The 24,054-nt window shown below is 39.4% G+C and overlaps 2 protein-coding genes across 8 annotated transcripts in view; one reads left to right on the top strand and one right to left on the bottom strand.

Moving 5' to 3' along the window:
• The first annotated feature begins 6,078 nt into the window (after positions 1–6,078).
• LOC139441952 (cholecystokinin receptor type A-like) lies at positions 6,079–7,189 on the top strand. Its single transcript, XM_071222699.1, has one exon. The coding sequence runs from the start codon at positions 6,079–6,081 to the stop codon at positions 7,186–7,188; it is 1,110 nt and encodes a 369-aa protein (XP_071078800.1). The 3' UTR covers position 7,189.
• A 1,189-nt stretch (positions 7,190–8,378) lies between these two features.
• The window catches only part of LOC139444200 (protein stoned-B-like), a 141,919-nt gene continuing 126,243 nt past the window's right edge, over positions 8,379–24,054 (bottom strand). For all 7 annotated transcript variants that reach the window (XM_071225111.1, XM_071225107.1, XM_071225109.1 and 4 more), the window contains one exon: positions 8,379–14,979. In XM_071225111.1, coding sequence (XP_071081212.1) covers positions 14,726–14,979 — 254 coding nt within the window. In that variant the 3' untranslated portion in view covers positions 8,379–14,725. The remainder of the gene's footprint in view (positions 14,980–24,054) is intronic.

Below are 24,054 nucleotides of genomic sequence, written 5' to 3' on the forward strand. Positions count from 1 at the left end.
CTTTACACATGAAATGAAAGATGATTCGTTCCTAAAGGTTGTTTAACGCCACTATTTTGCCATTTATGCCAAATCTGTTTCGGATAATGCTTATTTTCTAGCGACGTTTTTTTATATATGTGAGGAAAGATGACTAGATTGAATCTACAGTTGCAGGTTGGAACATACTGTGTCAGTTGCACAAGGGGATGTTCATTTCAAGTGTTGATGATAACGGGTGTGGAATTACAACATCCATCATATTAAAAACCAAGTTGCTTAAATAATTTCCTTTAGTTACCATGGTTACAGGTTATGAATTTCTTATCATTTCAAAATATGACCATCTGTTACATACCTATATAGGTCGAAGCTCAAAAGTTCGATGTCCAATAAAAAACGTAAAAACCTAAAACTTAATTATGAAGATTTTGACATCCGCACACATATTTTTTCAGAAAGAAATTCACAAATCATAATACAATTTCAAACATTTAACAACCATACCCCAGCAGGAGATAGATATAAGCGGTTGGGTGGTCAAGTGGACAAAGCGTTTGCTCGTTACGTCGGTGGCCCGGGTTCTATTCCCACTTGGCCACTAGGCCGCATGGCAACACCAACACACCGAGGAAGGCCGAGTACTGGTGTGAAGTGTAAAGCCCCTCGACTTAGTGATTTCTACAACAAAATATAGCCAATATCCATATTCTCGAGCGACACGTATCCATTTCTTTAGTGAAATTAAATTCAAATTAACATTATTTATTGGGGGCACGGGTGGCACAGTCGTCTAAGGCGCCGCGATTCGCTGTGCAGAGCTGCGTGCTTTGGGCACGCCAGAAACCTATGATTGTGGGTTCGAATCCCGGTTCGCCCCAATTATGTTTCTAGGTTTGTCAGCACCATACCCGTGCTCGTGGGTTTCACCGAAGTGGAAAACGTCTGAGACCTGCATCCCTTCGGGCTTTCCTCCCACATTAAGCTGACAGGCCATGATATAACTGGAATACTGTTAAAAGCGGCGTTAAAAACCCAACTCACTCACTAACATTATGTATTCATTTTTAATATGATATATTAGGGCTCTATATATATTGATAAAGATCCGTGGTTTCACAAATATCCTTACACGCATACTTTTTTCACACTTCCATCCTGCTTGACATTGACAAACAGAGCTATAAACTTTGTAGAGCAGAACCGCTTAAGGGGCAGTGAAAACTACAGATAAAGAGATCTCCGAGCCTCTGTATATGGCTACACGATTAACTTTTTAACACACTCAAATTGAATTTATTTCGAAACCTGCATGATGGGGTTGAAATTCTTTGACTAAAAATACATATGTTTGTAGAACAGGAGAGAGTGTGCGAGTTTGGTGTAAGCCGTTTTGATAATATTCCTGTCATATCACGGCGTATCTGCTTAATGTAGGAGTATAGCCCGAAGTGATGCAGGTCTCAGACGTTTACTCCATTGGTGAAACCCACGAGCATGGTGCTGACAAACTTAGAAATCAGGGCGAATCTGGAATTCGAACCCGCGAGTATAGATCTAAGGGACGCAACTCTACAGAGCGAATTGCAGCGCCTCAGACGACAAGGCCACCTGTGCCCCGATTGAAAGATGGATGGATGGTTTGTTGTTTTACGCCGCACTCAGCAATATTCCAGCTATATGACGGCGGTCTGTTAGTAATCGAGTCTGGACCAGACAATCCAGTGATTGATATCATGAGCATCGATCCACGCAATTGGGATCGATGACATGCATCAACCAAGTCAGCGAGCCTGACCACCCGATCCCTTTAGTCGCCTTTTACGACAAGCATAGTCGCCTTTTACGGCAAGCATGGGTTGCTGAAGACCTATTCTACCCCGGATCTTCACGGGTCCCGATTGAAAGAGATACTGACTCAAGATAGTATTGAGAGGTATATGTTCTCAGAATAAGTAATCTACAAAAATGAAAATGTAAAAAAACCGGACTGGCAGACATGAGTGTCGTCAGGAAATGAGCAATTGTTGACAACGATGCGGTCAGACGTTTAACATTTGGAGTAGGTCGTTTGTCCCCGGATGTGCTCATCATGTCATTAAACACGCGAGGGGTGGTGTGACTGCGGCTGGAAGAGAGAATGTGGAATCCGGCACATGAAAGTGGCTGAAAGGATCATGGTGACACGGCAACACAGACAAAGGTCAAACTGTCAAAGATACGAAGGCGAGGTTGGTTAAACAACATGGGCTGAACTCGAACACGAATATTTAGCCCGGGGCTTTGACTGCGGAATATGTGCATTTAACTTTACAAAAAAACAAACCTTTTGATGAAAGTAAGCATGTCTAACTACAAATATTCCACAAATTAGCATTGGAAAAACAGATTAACACTTTAAGAGAGAAATGTATTGTGTAATAAAAGATTCATGGACAATATGTTAGGGTAAACATCTGCCAAATGAGTGAGTGAGTGAGTATGGTTTTACGCCGCAATCAGTAATATTCCAGCAATATCACGACGGGGGACACCAGAAATTGGCTTCACACATTGTACCCATATCGGGAATCGAAAACGCGTCTTTGGCGTTTTTTTCCGTGCGCATAATTGGGGGGGGGGGGGGGGGGGGGGGGTTGTGTGTGTGTGTGGTGGTGAGTGGGTTAGATCGCTGACTTTGTGTGCTGGCGATTAGGTGCCTCACCCTGGCAGGTGTGGGTTCGAATCCCGGACGGGTCTCAACCCCCCAAAACTAGAATCTGTACTTTACTAAGAAAGTGTTATCCCAAATACAACATTAGTTATAAGTATAAGTAATGTCAAAAAGGCTACAATATTTAATATAAGAATTTCTACATATGACACCCTAGATACATATGGGTTAACCTTAATATTTCAGTTAAATCATGGCATGTCGGCTTGATCTGGTCAAGTACGAAGCGAACCACCCCTTGGTGAAACCCACGAGCACGGGCATGGCACTGACATGACCACAATAAGGCTGAATTTTGGATTCGAACCCATGGGCAGCGGATTTTCACACGACAGACAATATCGAGGAAGAAATCAGTATATGGTTGTTTGTAAGAAAGAGTTATTTATACATAAATATGTGAAAATGGCGTTATATCAGATAATTTTATTAGTAACATCGGTGTCTGCCAAGGGTGTATATTAAGCCGATTTCTTTTTTTCCTTTTTCATAAATGAATTATCATATCAAATCCAAAATAATTGCACTGATGGTTATACCTACATCCCAAGCTTTGACATTTTTTTGCTTCTTTTCACTGATGATATAGTCATGTTATCAAGCACAATACATGGCTTGCAAAAGCAAATATATTAGAGAGATATAGTGAAGGGTCAAAGCTTACTGTTCATTTTTACAAAACCAAAGTTGTGGTTTAAAAAATAGTAGTAACGTTCCTAGAAAAGAAAGACTACTTTAATAGAACCTTATCATTTAAATGCAAATTTACGTAAGTTTAAAACTGCTCTTTCTCGATTTCGTTGTTGCTCATATGATTTATTTATTGAGTGCATGAGGTTTTACGCCGCTTTTAGCAGTATTCCAGCAATGTCAGGGCGGGGGACACCAGAAATGGGCCATGTCGGAATCGAACTCGGGTCTTCGGCGTGATGAACGACCGCTTTAACCACTAGGCTACCCAACCGCCCCGATTTATTTATTGAAACAGGCAGATATGTTGTTTTTTTAAGAGAAATTTGTAAAAATAGATAGATTGAAGAAGAATATCACTTTCCAGTGTCCAGTGTACAGTGATTTAAAAGCAAAACTATTTCTACCACTTTCCTAATGTTACCACATTCTGTAAATCAATTACATGTGATTGTACAGCACCTTTGACCTCATCAGTATCATGAATAAGACTCATTTTACAAGGATGTGGGATGCAACCTTGTGATGGTATTGTTTTTTTATCACTGAGGTCAAACCATATACATGTATTTCTACATACTAGTTATTTAATCTAGGTTCAGAAGCAGGATGGCTTAGCTGGCTGATCTTGAAGGACATCTTGATCCAAGTTTGACCTACGGTCATGGAAGAAAAAATCATGGATAGATGGCTGTAATATTTTACGCTTAACACGTGACAAGGTTCGGGTTGAAGTGTCGGTTAACCTCAGGGGTGATTAAGCACCCGAATGGAAAATCTGACGTACAGGTCAAAATCCACCTCTTCTGGTCATTAGAGGCCACTGCATGAATCAGGAGCTGAGGCTCGGTGGCTTGGTTGACTGCGTGTGAGTGTACGCGATGGCGTGGATGTGTGTGATAGCTTTGGTGTTTCCCAGATATGAAAATACATTATTTTTATCTACCAACACCACCTACGTGTTATTTGGGGTTTCACTGATATGGCAACCGTCTACGACCTTGACATGCAAAGGTCATACCATGATATACAAAACATTAAGCGTGAGGGTACATGTATTTAATTTACTTGTCATTCCCGTGTGTTTTCTATTCTTTATTTTAGCTATGCCTAAATCGTATCATTATTATAACAATGCTGAAACAATATTCTTACCACAACCGTAAAATTCAGCAAACAATGCTTGCCATAAAAGGCGACTTTGCTTGTCGTAAGAGATAGGCTCGCTGACTTGGTTGATGCATGTCATCGTATCCAAATTCTGCGGATCGATGATAATGATGTCAATCACTGGATTGTCTGGTCCAGACTCGATTTTTATTCATACCGCCGCCATATAGCTGGAATATTGCCGAGTGCGGCGTTAAACATCAAACAAACTACTGTAAAACAATATCAATGATCGTTATTTGCGGTTATTCAAAACACTCAAAGTCGCATCTGATTTGACATTACAAAAAAACGGTGTCTGGCGACTGATACCTTAAGCTTACATCAGCTTCTCTCGTGGTCTCTTCCCTGTGATGAAGGCTTAATGTCAAAGGGTCGTAAACTGTAAATTTTAATAAATTAAACAGCCGTTTATCATAGAATGTAAAAATATCTTCTCAATTTGGAGCATAATTGTTGCAATTTGTGAGTCAGAGATGTCACATTACCGGAGTCATTACTGTCAAATATACTGTTCTGTAATATTTCATTCATCCCCAAACTTCCAAATGCTTGGACACATGTCGACACATGTATATGATATACATCTACATGGTGGTACACTGAACGCATCAGATCAAACTCGGCTTACACGAAGCGACATTGGAATAACCCCAGGCGTACTACAGGCATATAGAGCCATGCTACAAGTGTTGAAGATGGAACCATATGTTCACCCCGGCTGTACACGAAGTGACACAGGTATTATACCAGCACTTGGATCCACACTACAAGCGGTTGTGTAGGGAAGGTGACACAGGTATTATACCAGCACTTGGATCCAAACTACAAGCGGTTGTGTAGGGAAGGTGACACAGGTATTATACCAGCACTTAGATCCACACTACAAGCGGTTGTGTAAGGAAGGTCACACAGGTATTATACCAGCACTTGGATCCACACTACAAGCGGTTGTGTAAGGAAGGTGACACAGGTATTATACCAGCACTTGGATCCACACTACAAGTGGTTGTGTAAGGAAGGTGACACAGGTATTATACCAGCACTTGGATCCACACTACAAGTGGTTGTGTAAGGAAGGTGACACAGGTATTATACCAGCACTTTGATCCACACTACAAGCGGTTGTGTAAGGAAGGTCACACAGGTATTATACCAGCACTTGGATCCACACTACAAGCGGTTGTGTAAGGAAGGTCACACAGGTATTATACCAGCACTTGGATCCAAACTACAAGCGGTTGTGTAAGGAAGGTCACACAGGTATTATACCAGCACTTGGATCCACAATACAAGCGGTTGTGTAGGGAAGGTGACACAGGTATTATACTAGCACTTAGATCCACACTACAAGCGGTTGTGTAAGGAACATTGAACCCATCTGATGACACAGTTCAAGCTTCATTCAGGAATCTGTATGAAATTGAAAATGCATGTGACGCCTACTTGACCAGGTTCACGTTTTAACAAGTTCAACATAGCACCATGATCACCGGCATGAGGGAGTCTATATAGACATAAATGCCATGTCCTTAAATACCGTGACAGGTGGAAACATGTCGGATACAAACCGGTCGGTAACACTTGGAGAACTAAATGCCGAGAGGCGGTTACTCCTTCTGCCTGTAATTGCTGTATTTTGTGTTGTCATGGCAGTAGGAATTATCGGCAACCTATTGGCCATTAACGTTTATGGAAGAAGGTACCAGATGAAAGCCGCCATCTTGTTTATGATTATTTTGGCGGCCACAGATCTGTTGAGCTGTTCAATATGTCTACCGTTTGAGATTTACGACACTGCAAATCCATTTCTGAACCATTTTCCGATCCCTTGTAAACTTTTCCGATTCATTGAAGCATTTTCGAACACCTATTCTGGATTAATACTAGTATGTATTGCTTTTGATCGCTTTCACAATACCCGCTATCCTCTCAAGATGTCTTCCCTGGAACACTCGAAGTCTCTGGCAGCTGTAATGTGCGCGTTGGCAGTGGCTATCGCTTGGCCAATGTTGCTTCTTAGTGGAAACAAAACTGTCCGTACTCGTGTCGATGGGGTGACCGGAGTTGACTGTTCAACGTCAGATATGATGTATCATTCAGTTTATTCACTATTGTTTCAAGGATGTTTAAGCTTGTTGTTTAGCATTTGTTTCATTGTATTTGTGGTGTTCTATGGTATCATTGCTTTAACACTTTGTAACCGTAGCTGTAGAACCATTGGTGCTGGCGTTTCTTACAAAATGCCAACTATACCTGTTAGTCCAATGAGGAGAAAGAGGTTTGAGCAGATGTTAATAGCAAGAGCATTGAGTAGTATGAAGACTCCGATTGGCAAAACTAGGAGTAACATTGGTAAGATCCACCTACGCCCTGGGCATACAACGATGATGTTGAGTGTTATTACATTTTCAGGAATCATTGGTTATGTCCCTTACCTGACAGCGGAGTTCCTGCACTTCTCAGGTCAAAAGTTTCAGGAAGACATGAGTTCCACCGAGGTTGTTATCTACAAGATATGTAACAATTCTTACTTTCTCAGTAATGCAATGAACCCTATAATATACAGTATTCTCAGCCCACACTTTCGGAGGGAAAGCGTTGTATGTTTGAAACGTATTTTCCGTTGCAAATGAAAATAAATATACAGGTGTATGACTAAGATTAATGTCTATAGAAGAAGTAGGTAGGATTGTGACTGCTTTACCTTTATATACAAGCAAGCAATGTTATCATTGGAATTCGAACCCACAATCATAGGTTTCAGGCTTGCCCCAAGGGACGCAACTCTGCACAGCGAATTGTGGCGCTTCATTTTGAATTCTATGCAGAGATCCAAATATGACACTGAATATGATTTCGTTCTTTCACTTTCATCTTTGGTGGATAAATTACATGAAGAAACCAATTAATCTTGATGTTGTTAAAAGACATGAGGTCACATATCTGCTGGTAGAGGGGCACAGTGACTACCCATGGAAATACCTACTACTTGTCTACATGTTCTATCTCCACACAAGACAGAGGTTGTCAAGCAGGAAAACCAGCAACAAAATTACAAATTGATGTTTATAAAAAAAATTGACAAAAAATAATTTCCAAACTTTTTCTTTGAAGAGGTTTGGAAAATTCTTTTCATTTTTTGTATTCAGTGTAAATTGTTCGATAAACAGAGTATTTTTGGCTGAATTACTTGTAGTTAACAATAACAATATTCTCAATGACATAAGCCCAATTTTATATGGCAGTGCAGATCTCAATATATGGATGAACATATTTAAAGCAGTACAATATAATAAAGCAGAGGAAAGGATTTGTATAAGTTGTATTTTCTGATTTTACACCTACATTTTCCCTGTTGTACTTGTACTTGTACATAGCCGTTGAAAATCCTTTCAGAGAGGTCTACATAGTTGTGATAATCCATTTAATCTTTAATAAAAATATGTTCAAACCAAACAAGAATCCTTATGGCTACACATATTATACATGTTCTCCACAGAACAATGTTGTTGTTGTTGTTGTTGTTGTTGTTGATGATGATGATGTTGTTGATGATGATGTTGATGATGATGATGATGATGATGGTACTTTCAGACAAGCTGTGTAGGGAGTGGTCGGCTCCACATTATGGTATCATCATAAATGTTGTTTATCCTTCATAAAAGCTTCATAAAACTCATCAGAATGCTTGAATCTGCAGTTCAGACAAGTGATGTCAGGAATCCACCCACCCAATCCATCTTGTGTTATTCTTTTCCCTTTTGGCCTCGACAAAAGATCAGCCGATGACAAAGAAAACACAAAAGACAGAATTTGATGAATATTTTACTGAGCTACACAACTACATGTACAGTAGCTACAATGTGATGTGTCATGGGAATGCTAAATAAACCATCAATATGATCACGTGGTCCTACTGCCAGTGTCTACAGTGTAGGGCTGTACAGACATACAGACACAAGAGTCTCTAGAATACTGAGTGAGCACTGTCTGTTGAGGCAGCCCAAGGCAGGAGCCTGCTCAGGCTAAGACTGTTGGCGTTATACAAGACAGGCACCACGGGCAGTACATAGTCATGTTGAACAGCTCATTGCGAACAGACTACACCAGATTGTTTCTGTTTCTAGTTTGCTAAATGTCTATTGCATTATAATTATTGCAAACCTGATTGCGGTAATGGGATGACATGGTGTGGTTCGTTCAGAATAAGCATCTTCATGTGGCAAGTTGATTTTCACATGGCTGCAGGTGTGGCTGCAGGTGTGGCTGCAAATATTGCACACAGCTTGAATGAACCTTTTTGACTTGCCTGTAATGCCCTCTGAAATCTGCTTCATTGGATAATCAAGACTAGTTATTCTCTGGTGTTGATGTTATATATTTTCACTTGTAAATGATGTTATGCTTCATTGTAATGTAGCACACACTTCTTTTTCATTAAAGACTTAACCAAATACCTTAATGTAAGAATTTAAGTCTTTAATGCTACAAGTACCATCAGGAAACAAACCATTGAAGATATATATAATGTTCTGATATACAATGTATCTGAATGTTCTGGTATACAATGTAACTGAACGTTCTAGTATACAAAGTTATTCAATGTTCTGCTATACAATGTTGCTTAATGTTCTAATATATTGTTACCAAATGTTCTGGTGTACATTGTTGCTGAATGTTCTGGTATACAATGTTACCCATTGTTCTGGTATACAATGTTACCCAATGTCCTAATATATTGTAAATAAATGTTCTGGTGTACAATGTTGCTGAATGTTCTGGTATACAATGTTACTCATTGTTCTGGTATACAATGTTACCCAATGTTCTAATATGTTGTGACTGAATGTTCTGGTGTACAATGTTGCTGAAGGTTCTGGTATACAATGTTACTCATTGTTCTGGTATACAATGTTACCCAATGTTCTAATATATTGTTACTAAATGTTCTGGTGTACAATGTTGCTGAATGTTCTGGTGTCCAACATGACCATGTAGGTATCCCGGTGTCCCATCCTTTTAAACATATTGCACAAGTGAACTGGTATATGAATTATTCTGTAAAACCACAACAATCATTCTACTATGTTACTACTTGTTCAACATTCCTTGTAAAGTGAGCACACACTACTACCGTGTGTACAACTGTTGAAGTCATCCACAACAAGGTAACACTTCTTCATTGTGTGCACAGCTCTACCTGGGTATTGTGCTACATCTATGTCACCTCTCCAGCTTGTAGTATTGACACTGCTTTAAACATAAAGCAAAACCACACAAAGTAGTTGTTGTTGTTCTCTAACCATGACATGTTAAGCACTGTAATCATACAGAGCCCTTAACATGGATGATTACAAAGGATCCGTGTAACTTCCTCCAAATTGCACTGTGTCAGGTTCATGTTCAAATTAGACTAGTTGGAGATCTGCAGCATTTTCAAGTTTCAAACAACAGTTGCTGAAGTGAAAACATATATTTTTAAGCAAAAAAAGAACCAACAAAGAAGAAACACTGATATTGCCATTAATTCTTAATTTGCTGTAAAATAATAAAATTAACTTAACAGTACATTTCTGATGATGAAATAGAGGACAATTGACAATACATCAGGAGGATATAAACCAACAGTGCTCATATCACTCTGATATCCTGGGATGGAAATTAATCAAGAATGTCTACTCGCCCGAATAGTGATAACATATAGCAATATCCAATGTTTGAACTTCTAGCCATTAGGATACCTTTACTTTCAACAAAACTGGTCCGGGCTAGTGCTAATTTCCATCCCTGAAGCTGTTTCAAAAGTTCTCTATCTCAACCAAATACCACATGATTCATGAATGTAATGCAGTACACATTCCGATCTTCAGAACATTCATTTACTGTATTAATATTGCACAAAATCAAACGACAATCTCTTATTGAACAAGAGGTGTTAGCTGAGCTAAAGTAACAGGTTAGAACTACACTCTCAAACCACATGTAAAACACAAGGTTGCTGAAGGTGCTTCTCTGCACTACAGACAAATCTAAAACAAATCAAGCTAACCAAAACAAGTAACAACAGAAGGATTACTGTATCACAGATATAAGTATAATGCCATGACATAAGGTGTGAGTGTCTGGGACAGGCAGAAGCAGATCAGAGTCATACAAGGTAAATGCATTGTAAAGACAAATCTGTAAAACAAGGGTAAAGCACAAAACAATTATAAAAATACAAAATGAGATTGATATGAATCATGTATAAGGAGTAAAAGAAGCAACTGGCAAGCATATCCATGGATACAATCATCTTAAGACAAACCAAGGCTAATACATCACACTGTATATTGAGATAAAGTATTATTAAGTTGATGTCTTGACCAATTCTTGTGATGAGTATAGAACCCTGAGTTCAATAAAATATCTTCAAATTTAGTTTTGATACATTTTCCTGAAACCCATAGATGATGCTAGTAAGATTACACAAGAATAACATAAGCACAAATAAAACATTTCAACAAATACTTCAATGATTGTACTGATCATGTAGATATCCTGGTATACCATACATAAAAGAGTCCAATAAAATCAATCTGACTAGTCTTGAATTCTGTAAGATGTTAGACATTAGGGATGAACCATCAGAGCATAAAACAGCTTTGAGAACTTGCATCTAAATATTTGTCCATATCGGTCCTGTAATCAGTATTCTGTAACAATGGGATTCCATCAAGATTTGTTTGATTTAAATTTTTGTACATTTTCTATTCAGCTTATGCCTGTATATATGAATATTTGATTCATAGAAACATATTCAATGGAAAACCTGAAGACATTTTTGTGTCTCAGCTACCACATTTGATATATCAAAAGCACTGGTTTTATTAATAAAATTGAAAAAGACGTTAGAATGCCAACTGCATCTTTCAGACAATTTATCCTCTTTCAAATGTAACAAACAGACCAGCCATGGGCATGTCTCTTACTCCTGTTTACAAGATACAGGTTGTTTAACTGTTTAGTAAAATGCCATTGTAACAGGTTCTGAGATTGCTTACTGAAGCAATGTCCCTTATACACTGATTAATACTTCATTAACTTCCTGGTTATGACGTGTACACTTTCAAGCAGGATATTCCAGAGATATAAACAAAATAAAGCAAGTAGAATATGAGAATGATTTTAACACCATACACATGGGATAAAAATAACAAATTGATTGATATATGATAAATATAACTCTATATATATGAAATACTGAAGAGGATTGAGATATATTCTAACATGCAATTTATTCTTGCTGTATATGTCGTCATCACAAGCAGCCATTTATAAGTAACTTTTATTCATTGACAATATTGTGTTCTGATTAAGAAACAGTAAGTATTTAGCTAATTATCTTTGTTTAGATTTAGTATGATTAATGATCTGTTTGTTGTATTGCTTTTTCCCTATAATCGCGTACTATTTACATACATATTGTGCATGTGTGTATGCTGCTTCATTAGTTTATAAACAAGAGATCAAATTATGAAATGTTTTCAAAGTCTTTTTCTTGATTCTAGTTTTGTAGATGTGAGAGTGTAGTGTCCATTTTTAGCAGTTTTGCAGCAAAATCACATCAGGGAATACTAAAAATACCAAACAACCCTGAGGATACTTATCAAACTGGGATCTGCGTAGAGAGTGAAAGCACCAACCATTGAGCTAAAAGTCATATCAATCCAATCAGTAAGATCTAGTATATAGTATTGCCTCAGTCATTAAATATATTTTGTTAATGGAATGTCATTTTACCTAAGATGTCAGATCATTGCACCAGTGTCAGAAAAACAAAGTAAACAAACCGGTATACATTAAAAATACTTTCAAAATGACAACAAAAGTGACTGAAAATTAGACACCGAATTGCGTCTTGATTAAAGCTGATCAGAAAGGTGCATTATCAGAATAAGCCAAACAACATAAAAACAGTTAACTACATCTTTCTAGTGTCTTCTGCAAATGCATTAAGGAAAACAGATCATTTATTCTTGTCTTGCCAGGGCCTTCCTCACAGACACAGATCTAAATGAGTGGAACTGCAGGCAGGTAGGTACAAACACTGAGCTGTGCATTGTTCACGATACATCTGTACAAATTATGGTCTACTTCACACATTTATATTCTACACTTTTCACATTGGGTTAAGTCTCCACATTACTAAGTCAGCTATTCCTACGTATCAAATATTAAGAAAAGTTCTGAAAATTGTAATTCCTGAGTTATGATAATAACAGCAACGAAACTCTTTCCATAATCATAAGAATTATTAGTCAATCGTACAATTCCTATATCATAAGCATGTGATTATGAACCACTATCAAATAGTGATAATAACGGGTATTTGTGAAAAGGTGAACGTATTCTGCCCCACCAGTGGCACCAGTCACAAACACATGCAAATGCAAGTCAAGTGTTGCAAGTGAATTGCATCAGATATAATTTTTGTCACTGATGCATCAAATTAGGAAATGCCCTCCATATCTCTTCCATGAAAGTTTTTGAAAGCCTTACAAAGCCTTACTTTGGCCTTATTGACACCTTATCAAGAGTCTGTATCAATATCAATTTCATCATTTCATTCTATAAATACATGTATCTAAAAATCAAGGTGGTATAACCGACACCTGTTTTTAATTGATAACATTTTAGTAAGATTATCATAACCAAAAAAGGATATTTATTATATTCTTGGTCAGATTGTTATGAATTATGCATTATAGGAAACAGTAAAACAAAGTCACCCCCAACCTATACCAGGCCATATTTGTTATGGAAACACTGCATGTTCTTGTCATGCAATTCAGCATTCCTATTTCACTTTTTCACAATTTCACATCCAATTTTTCAGAACTTTTCTTGACACACTGACATTACTAAGCTTGTCATCCAGTGCATTGATACAAATCCTTAAACTGTATCAAAGATCTATTGATCAACTACAGTACCTTGTATACTTATCTACATATATACACACACGTTGTTACAAAATTTGTCCAAATCCATTTCTCTACATATCACATAATTAATACAATTGCAACAAAAGTCTTATGCAGTGTTTAATGCACACATGCAAATATTCAATGCATTATCTACCTTTTACAATATAGTACAGGATAGTTGTATCTACTTGCATTCTCTACTTCCATGGTTCCGATGCTATTCTGTCTACTGTGTCTATAAATCATACGCTACAGAAGGCCTCAAATTACTCATTTGTCTAACTGGCATTATCTTAACTGATTCAAACATCAACAATAATATGTTTTATACATTTAACTTCAAGTCATTTTGTTTATGACAAGAAAAAAAAACGTTATCAAAGATAAAATCAACAAATACAATCTGTTCTCCAGAACTGCAAATACTTAGTGCAGTTAATGCATATGGCTGCACGGTTCAAGGGAGATAACTCTTATGGCCCTGCAACTAGCAGCCCACTGTAAAATCAATACTTGAGAACTGTAACACTCACAGGGAGAGATCTAATTATCTATTGTCATTGAACATATTTGTACATCAATAAAGTAATTCAAATTTATGTATAAGTGCAGAATACATATTCTAAAAGTACATATAAAACAATTATGCGCACAATTTGATAACTATCTCTACACACACTAAGGCTTGTGTTACAGTGAGTCTAAAGGCAGTTTTCAATTATAAATATCTATCACAGAAAGAAAGAATTACTCTGTCCACACTTATCATACAATCCATTAAGCAACAGGTGCAGTAGAAAGAAAACCTTCCTAATTGTCCACTGACATCAAGCACAAAAACTGCCTTGTTAATCACTGCGTAGAAAATGATCAAACTCTATGACTTTGATGATGGTATGTTTTTTTCTAACAATTCCTCTTGGACAAGAATACCACAATATTAATTCTGAAATCCTATATTTCACAACTCAAGGACAGATGCTAATTATCAGGGTTAGTGATATTCCAGGTAGTGTATAATTGACGTTATACATTGGTAGGGAACATAACACATGGAAATGTGTCATTGCCGGTACGGTGGGTATGTCCTGCATATCACTGGGAAAGGAATGTTACAAATGGCTCAGATATGTGAAATTTCATCCCATTTCACTGTCCCAAGGGCTCCTAGGTTGATCTCACGGTCATTCAGCTGACACATCTAATCACTCTCCTTCTCTGACTCGGTTTCATTAAGGTGTTCAATCTCAACCTTGTATTCGTATTTGGCTATGTAGCGGACCCACTTCTCTGGTGGGCTGGGATTTGCCACGGAGATGGATCGAACCTGGGCCTTAGACACAGTACATGCTGGCATCGTGAAATCCACATTAGCAAACTGCTCGTAGTGATCAGGAATCTCATCATGAGGTCCAAGGTCCAGCCGAAGGACAAACAAGTGGCTCTTGTAGGCACCTGGAAATACAAGAAGAACAGTTTAACACCAAAAAGATGAGAGACAATTCGGGTAGACATGCTTGAGATCTTAGCACGTACAGTTAAACGTCATTGTGTCCAATTTGTGGGGACCTGAAAAAAAGTTTGAGTCCGGGGTTTCAAGACAACCAACAAAGTCAATTTTCGAAAACCAAACATCAGGTTATGTGAGATTTTTACCAGGTCCAAACACAACACTATATTTCAAGGCATATGTAAATTTCAGTTCCCAGGCTGCTGGTAGTGGTAGTGAATGGGGCAGCAGCTATGGCGTAGCATTGATCTCACTCTCCCCATCTGGATTGTCGTTGTTGTCTGGGTCATAGCTCGAATAATAGATTTACTAACGTAATCTTAATTCATATTACTCCTTTCCCAATTTTCAGTGTCAATGGCAATCACATGAGAACACATCATTAACTTGCTGCTGATGTGTATACTATATGTCTTGTGATGTGTAATTGCAAATTTCACATTTTCATTGACAAAGATTGTTATCGTGTTGTTTGTTCACAATGCAATGTACTTTTTTACAAACAGAAAATTAGTTTAATGAAAGTGAAACCTTCACATAGGCCAAACCCTTTCTTGTCTTTTTTCTGGTCCTCAAAATTCAGCTTATCTATGGTCATATGTGGTAGGATCAACTGGATATTGGCCTGTTGTTAGAAAGCATCCTGCCTTTGATGTAATTACAGCAATCACAGTAAGATCAGTCAATTATTTACATACCACTGTCATATAGCTGGAATATTGCTGAGTCCAGCATTAAACATCAAACAAACAAACAAACAAACAAACAAACAAACAAAACAAACAAACTTGGGACCTCTAGCGAGTCCTAACACATCCAAGTTTGAAACATCTAGATTCGACTGTACTTGCAAAAACAGAGGCAGCTCACTACCATTTTCTCAAAGCTTCTCTATTCTTAAAATATCACCATGTATTTCTAGACCTTAATCTTAATAAAGAGAACTTCTTAGATCCAACAATTACCAAATCACAGGATTGCTTAAAACTACAACAGTAACTGCAAATGAATGACAAAACCATGTTTCATAATAGCCTCAAAGGTGACCTTCTCCTAAGATAAACGTGGCACCAACATCTTATCTTGTAGTATTTGTAAAGATATATGCACATATAAAGTTTCATGCCTGTAGAGTGTGTGTGTTTGTTGCTTAATGCTGCCCTCAGCAATATTCCGGCTATATGACAGCAGTGTGTAAATAATCGAGTCTGGACCAGACAATCCAGTGACTGACGTCAAGAGCATCGATCCACACAATTGGGATACGATGATATGCATCAACTAAGTCAGCGAGCCGATCCCATTAGTCGCCTTTTACGACAAGCATAGTCGCCTTTTACGGCAAGCATGGGTTGCTGAAGACCTATTCTACCCTATATCTCCAACTATATGACCACCTGTACCCCGTCCTTCCTGACCAGGATAGGTTGATGGGGGCCAATTCTAACCCAGAATCCACATGAGGCCATGCCTGCAGAGGGAACCATGCCTTTGATGCTTACAATAACATAACTATGTTTTACGAAAACCCTGAATGCAACATTGATTTTTGCATTGTTTTTTTACCAAACGCTTTTCAGAGCATGGCTCGATCCCAGGGAAGGTACATAGAAGTGCATTGATAAATGCATAAACATATTCTTTGAAAGCTTAACCATGATGATTTGAGTAAAATTAGTTTCTCTTGACCATGACCTCATGGTATGTGCCAAATGAATTCCTCAGGTCCATGTGGAATGTCCTTTGTAGGTAGTCCTCTAATAATCTTTGCAAAGTATTTAAATAACGTAGGATACAACTCTTTTGCCAATTACCTCAAAGGTGAGCTTGAGCTTTGACATTAATTTGGAAGCCGTGGGATTGGTTTAGAAACATGTAAGTTAGCTTGTATCCCTGTCATGTGATATAACCATATTTTACAAAGATTTCTAAGGAACTTGCATGACTCACCATCACCTGCCTTGACCAAAATGGCAGAAGCGCACAGAGTGGGTGACTGCTATCACCTGGCTTGACCAAACGGTAGATACACAGACCTTGACCTTCGATTAATCTAAATCCCAAACTCATCAATGCAGTGCCCCGATGATAAAAGCAATAACTGTGTTCTATCCAGAGACCTTGACCATTGACCTTTTCAAGATATGAGAAATGAATTCCCCAGGGCCGCATTGGAAGAAGTCCATGGAAGATTAATATCAATAATGTCAATAATCTGTGTGCAGTAGACCAAAATAATCATCAAAAGCGGTGGCGTGATAGTCAAATTGCAAATTTTCTTGATTCACATGGGTGTGAATAATGAAATACTAACTGCGTTATTTTCAATTATTAACATATCTGAACTTACATACAGTATATTGCATTAAGTAGACAGTTAAAGTTTAGTTTTATGTTTTGAGCAGTGAACAATACCGGTATATCACATGCTTGTGGACAAGAAAATATAAAGAGATTTATCATTTTAAGCTGTCTCGTTCCTGTTTCAAACACAAATACATCAGCTTCATATTTATGCTGAACGATGCAGATGTACCCCTTACCTATGCTGCTTGTTTGTCATGACCTCCACCTATATTATGCTGCATACATACATTCAAACATGAAGTCATCCATCATTCATCAGGTTATTTACATTTGTCTCTTTACATGATTATACAAGACTGCCTTCTAACAAAAAAGTTTAACAGACAACATATTCAATCTTTTCTAACAGTCAATCCCTCCTGCTGTACAGTCTACATCCCTCTCTTTCCACCATCATCTCCTCCCCCTGTACAGTCTACATCTCTCTCTCTCTCTCCACCATCAACTCCTCCCCCTGTACAGTCTACATCTCTCTCTCTCTCTCCACCATCAACTCCTCCCCCTGTACAGTCTACATCCCTCTCTCTCCACCATCATCTCCTCCCCCAGTACAGTCTACATCCCTCTCTCTCCACCATCATCTCCTCCCCTGTACAGTCTACATCTCTCTCTCTCTCTCCACCATCATCTCCTCCCCCTGTACAGTCTACATCTCTCTCTCTCTCTCCACCATCATCTCCTCCCCCAGTACAGTCTACATCCCTCTCTCTCCACCATCATCTCCTCCCCTGTACAGTCTACATCTCTCTCTCTCTCTCCACCATCATCTCCTCCCCCTGTACAGTCTACATCTCTCTCTCTCTCTCCACCATCATCTCCTCCCCCAGTACAGTCTACATCCCTCTCTCTCCACCATCATCTCCTCCCCTGTACAGTCTACATCTCTCTCTCTCTCTCCACCATCATCTCCTCCCCCTGTACAGTCTACATCTCTCTCTCTCTCCACCATCATCTCCTCCCCCTGTACAGTCTACATCTCTCTCTCTCTCCACCATCATCTCCTCCCCCTGTACAGTCTACATCCCTCTCTCTCCACCATCATCTCCTCCCCTGTACAGTCTACATCTCTCTCTCTCTCCACCATCATCTCCTCCCCCTGTACAGTCTACATCCCTCTCTCTCCACCATCATCTCCTCCCCCTGTACAGTCTACATCTCTCTCTCTCTCCACCATCATCTCCTCCCCCTGTACAGTCTACATCTCTCTCTCTCCACCATCATCTCCTCCCCTGTACAGTCTACATCTCTCTCTCTCCACCATCAACTCCTCCCCCCGTACAGTCTACATCTCTCTCTCTCTCTCCACCATCATCTCCTCCCCCAGTACAGTCTACATCCCTCTCTCTCCACCATCATCTCCTCCCCCTGTACAGCCTGTGTTCCCCAACTCCTCTCCCTGTACAACCTGTGTTCCTAAACTTCTCCCCCTGTACAGCCTGTGTTCCTAAACTTCTCCCCCTGTACAGCCTGTGTTCCCCAACTCCTCCCCCTGTACAGCCTGTGTTCCTCAACTCCTCTCCCTGTACAACCTGTGTTTCCCAACTCCTCCCCCTGTACAGCCTGTGTTCCTAAACTTCTCCCCTGTACAGCCTGTGTTCCCCAACTCCTCCCTCCTACAGCCTGTGTTCCCCAACTCCTCCCCCTGTACAACCTGTGTTCCCCAACTCCTCCCCCTGTACAACCTGTGTTCAACTCCTCCCCCTGTACAACCTGTGTTCCTCAACTCCTCCCCCTGTACAACCTGTGTTCCCCAACTCCTCCCCCTGTACAACCTGTGTTCAACTCCTCCCCCTGTACAACCTGTGTTCCTCAACTCCTCCTCCTGTACAACCTGTGTTCCCCAACTCCTCCCCCTGTACAACCTGTGTTCCCCAACTCCTCCCCCTGTACAACCTGTGTTCAACTCCTCCCCCTGTACAACCTGTGTTCCTCAACTCCTCCCCCTGTACAACCTGTGTTTCCCAACTCCTCCCCCTGTACAACCTGTGTTCAACTCCTCCCCCTGTACAACCCGTGTTCCTCAACTCCTCCCCCTGTACAACCTGTGTTCAACTCCTCCCCCTGTACAGCCTGTGTTCCTAAACTTCTCCCCCTGTACAACCCGTGTTCCTCAACTCCTCCCCCTGTACAACCTGTGTTCCTCAACTACCCCCACTATACAGCCTGTGTTCCCCAACTCCTCCCTCCTACAGCCTGTGTTCCCCAACTCCTCCCTCTGTGTCTCCACAGCCAGCCCCTTCTGCTGGAGTTCCCCTTCCCTGTCATCCCTGATGTCCACCATCAAACATGATCTTGCATGGATTAACATGTCTGATTAGAAAGGTGACTGATTTGACTGATATTGGTTGTCACATATTGAGTTTGCCCCCAAACTTAATTTCCTATCACGAACTGATATCTTGCTGTGAGCAATGCCGTTACTATAACAAATTAGCTCTAATGGATATTATCTGTGAGTGAGTGAGTGAGTGAGTGAGTGAGTGAGTGAGTGAGTGAGTGAGTGAGTGAATGGGTGAGTGAATGGGTGAGTGAGAGTGAATGGGTGAGAGGGTGGGTGAGTGAGTTTTGGTAGGTTGGTAGATGACTGGATGAGTGAGTGAGTGTGTTGTTGTGTGTTTTAGTGTGTTTGTGAGGGAGTTTTGTTCTTTGTTGTTCATCATGAAACAGTTTTTCAGTTCTATCACTGGCACACCTAAGGGATAACAGGATCATGAATGCATGAGAGTTGGAATGATTGCAGTTATCCTTAAAGGGAATTTAGAGGCTGCAGTTAAAATAACGATACATAATGATGAGGACTGACTTAGGCATTACAATATCTTCATTATTTCATCGCAATATTTCAGTACTAAAGTACTACCTTAATAATGTACACAAATATCACAGTGAAATCACAAAAAGATGAAATAAAGACAATCCTGTGTTAATACTTATCTAACAAACATTTAGAATATCATCACCACCTCTTAAATGGATGTGAACAGTTCAATGTATTGATGTATGCAACAACCAATGTCACAACTTGTCGCTCATCACAGTTACAGGGAACTGTAGCAGGGGAAGAGCTGATGGACAGTCCACATCATGCTTGCCTCAATGCCAACTCAGCAGCTAGACCACAACAGAGATTAGGGTTTCCAGCAATGAACATACTTGCAACTTTTGCAAATTCTTGTTAATATTGCTATGACTTAAATGGCAAACAAGAAAGAAATACGAAACGAAATATTGTTTAACCTTTATGCCTATATATACTTCTTTCTTTTTAAGACTTTTATCTCAAGGGTATTAATACAAAAACATTTAGTTTTGCTGCTACCTTTGGTACTTTGAACAAGCAAATCCAGTAAAAATGGATCATATCTATCAGACAAATGTTTTCTATTATATATGGGTTACTGGGAGCAATTTCCTCAACAAAACCTTAACCGAAGATTGTCTAATATGTTGTGCATTAAGACACCCGGAAAAAAAGGTAGACACCATACCTATATTCTTTTCATACATTCAGAAATATGTTCTTGAAATATCTACATTTGATATTTATATATTTATCTCATTTTGAACTAAAATACCATGAAGACCTCTGCTGGTACAAGAACACTGTTCCTTCAGATGCTCACAAACAATGAGTGACATCATGTGATGAAAACAAGCAAGAGGAAGCAGGAGAGAGGTAGTCTGATAACTTTTGCCACCGAACAGTTACAAACATGTCATTAGATAATCAAGTTCAGCTTCTGAATTTCAATGAGTATTTGGAAAATATATACACAATATGCATTAAAAATGCGGCGTCCTGTAGTCCTTGCCAAACTGCCCAATGGTAGACTAGTAGAAGTTAGCCATTTTTAAGGGTTAATATTTTAAATTATTAGGACTAGTGGACTTAAACTGCAAGTTTCTATCGCTATTCTGGCCACTTGATGTGGAGCTATATAGATGGTGGTGCTTAACTTGTTTCCAGCTGTATATACATGGTGGACAGCAAATAGTAACAGAATCAACAACATTCCTCATGTTCACTTTCACTGTCATAATGGAACTCCATCACATGAAGGCAATGCCTGCTTTTTGCCATCATCTGCCGTCCTTGATAAAGGGCACAAATAACTCCCTGTTCCTAATTAATTCCAACATGAAATTCACAGGGTCAATCAGTGTTGTTTTCATCCTGCTGGAGAACTTGTCTTTTATTGATTTCTGGATACAGACAAGGGCCATGTTTCAGCTCTGCCTAGATCTTCATTGGATTCATTGTGGCTGCACCCATTACTACTGCTGCTCTGAGGAAGAACTGGGAGGCTGGGACGCTAGGAGGCTGGGAGGCTCGGGGTGCCTGTCTCCTGAGGGTCAGGATTCAAGGACAAATTGTAACTCTCAGGGGTTTCTTACAACCGATGTGTATCTCTGTGAGAAATGCAGTCTGCAACTTTAGCCACTAATTCGAAGCCTGAATCAAGTAAACTTCTAGGTCTAGTAAGCTCGGTTAATAATAGTCCACAAAACACTAAATTCTACTGATTTGGCACAGTCTGGAAATGGTTTATTCCATGGCAGTACAAAGAGAATTATTCCAAGACATTTGATGCCAATGATACACTGGTGCATCATCTTTGATTATTTACAGCATCATGAAGAATGTAATTCAAGGTACTAAACTCCTAGGCGGTCGGGTAGCCTAGTGGTTAAAGCGTTCGCTCATCACTCCGAAGACCTGGGTTCAATTCCCCACATGGGTTCAATTCCTGACATGGGTACAATGTGTGAAGCCCATTTCTGGTGTCCCCCGCCGTGATATTGCTGGAATATTGCTAAAAGTGGCGTAAAACCAAAACTCACTCACTCACAACTTAACTCTGTATTGAAGCCAAAGGACAAGGATACATTGATTAACAAGTTATTAAATCCACATTACATTCCCCTATGACATGGACTGTTACTGCCAGGCGCTTATCTTGAACATTGCATGTAGTCATCCACTGGTTTACCATGTCCACACTTGATTCTTCATAGGATACCATGAGCTGGTTGGAATTGTGCTCAATAATTCAAATAAAACAGTAAAATGTATTCCTATCATGGTGAAAAATTGTGTGTGAAAAATTTACACTGAAGTCTGCAATTCTATGTTAAGTGTAAAAATATCTTGCTAGTTCTATCACTGAAAGACAGGATTATATTTCTGCATTGAGATAAAAAAAATCATGAATCTGACATTTAGGTGGCTGAGTGTCTGACAGAAAGTGATCATCAAAGCAACTGCTTGAGAATCAATTGTTTTTCAGCTTCTTAAAGTAGAATGTTAGAGTTTATTGCTTGTTTGTTTACTGCCACACTCAACAATATTCCAGCTATAAAATGGTCGCCTGTAAATAATCGAGTCTGGACACCTAGCATATTAGAAGTTGGAATACTCAAATATGGACATATTAAAGAAAAATTCTGCTAATATACATATTGTTAACGTCTTTGGTCATGTGGACGAAGCGTCTGACCTCTGATCAGAAGGTCCGTGGTTCGAATCCCATCACGGGACTCGGAAATTTTATGGACGCTATACGAGCAATATTTAGATATATATAATTACATTTTTAGCAGTCATTGGTTGATAATCCTCAGAACAACATCCCAAGAAATGGATATCTATACATTTCTTCTTTCTCCTTTTCAGCCAGTCAGTTCAACAGAAAACATTCTCAGTAATAAAACTATATTGGTGGTAAACTAACAGCATGAAGGAAGATGTAGCTGTTTCATCATCAGAACCAAATGTAATCCCCACAATGATTGACCCAAACTTTCAAATCAAATCTTGGATATACAAATGATAAGTACCAATGTTTCTTCTGCTTATCTACCTGATTTTAATATTGCAAGAAAATAACGTAACAGAGTATCTATCTACTGACGCAAACTTTCATGTTTCTCAGCTGGAGGCAGTGTCATGCTACTGTAGTTGACCTTCACCTTGTTCAGACTCCAACATGAGTGAGTGAGTGAGTGAGTGAGTGAGTGAGTGAGTGAGTGAGTGAGTGAGTGAGTGAGTTGGGTTTAACACCGCTTTTAACATTATTCCAGTTATATCACGGCGTGTCAGCCCGATGCAGGTCTTAGACGTTTCCCACTTTGGTGAAACCCAAAAGCATGGGTATGGTGCTGACAAACCTAGAAACATAATCAGGGCGAACCCAGATTCAAACCCACAATCATAGGTTACTTGCCTGCCCAAGGGACGCAACTCTGCACAGCAAATTGCGTCGTCTTAGACGACTGGGCCACCTGTGCACCGACTCCAACATGAACGCTTAAAATATCATCCTGGAAGATCCTATGTGAAACAGTGGGGTAGATTTTGAATAGGTGGCAAATATATGCAACTTCATAGAAGTCAAAGAACACCTGATTCTTTCATAATACAAGTTAATCTGTCTTGCCATTCTTTAACTTCTTTTGAGTAGTATTTATAATAATAGGGCCTACTGACAAGAAAGGGAATTAGGGAGTCCATTGGCATTGCATAACCTAAACTGGCAATCTCTAATCTTTCAAGGGGCGGTCTGGTAGCCTAGTGGTTAAAGCGTTCTCTCGTCACGCCGAAGACCTAGGTTCGATTCCCGACATGGGCACAATGTGTGAAGCCCATTTCTGGT

Source organism: Haliotis cracherodii, unplaced genomic scaffold (assembly GCF_022045235.1).
Source record: "Haliotis cracherodii isolate W230 unplaced genomic scaffold, xgHalCrac1.p SCAF_5, whole genome shotgun sequence".
Taxonomy (NCBI): Eukaryota; Metazoa; Mollusca; class Gastropoda; order Lepetellida; family Haliotidae; genus Haliotis; species Haliotis cracherodii.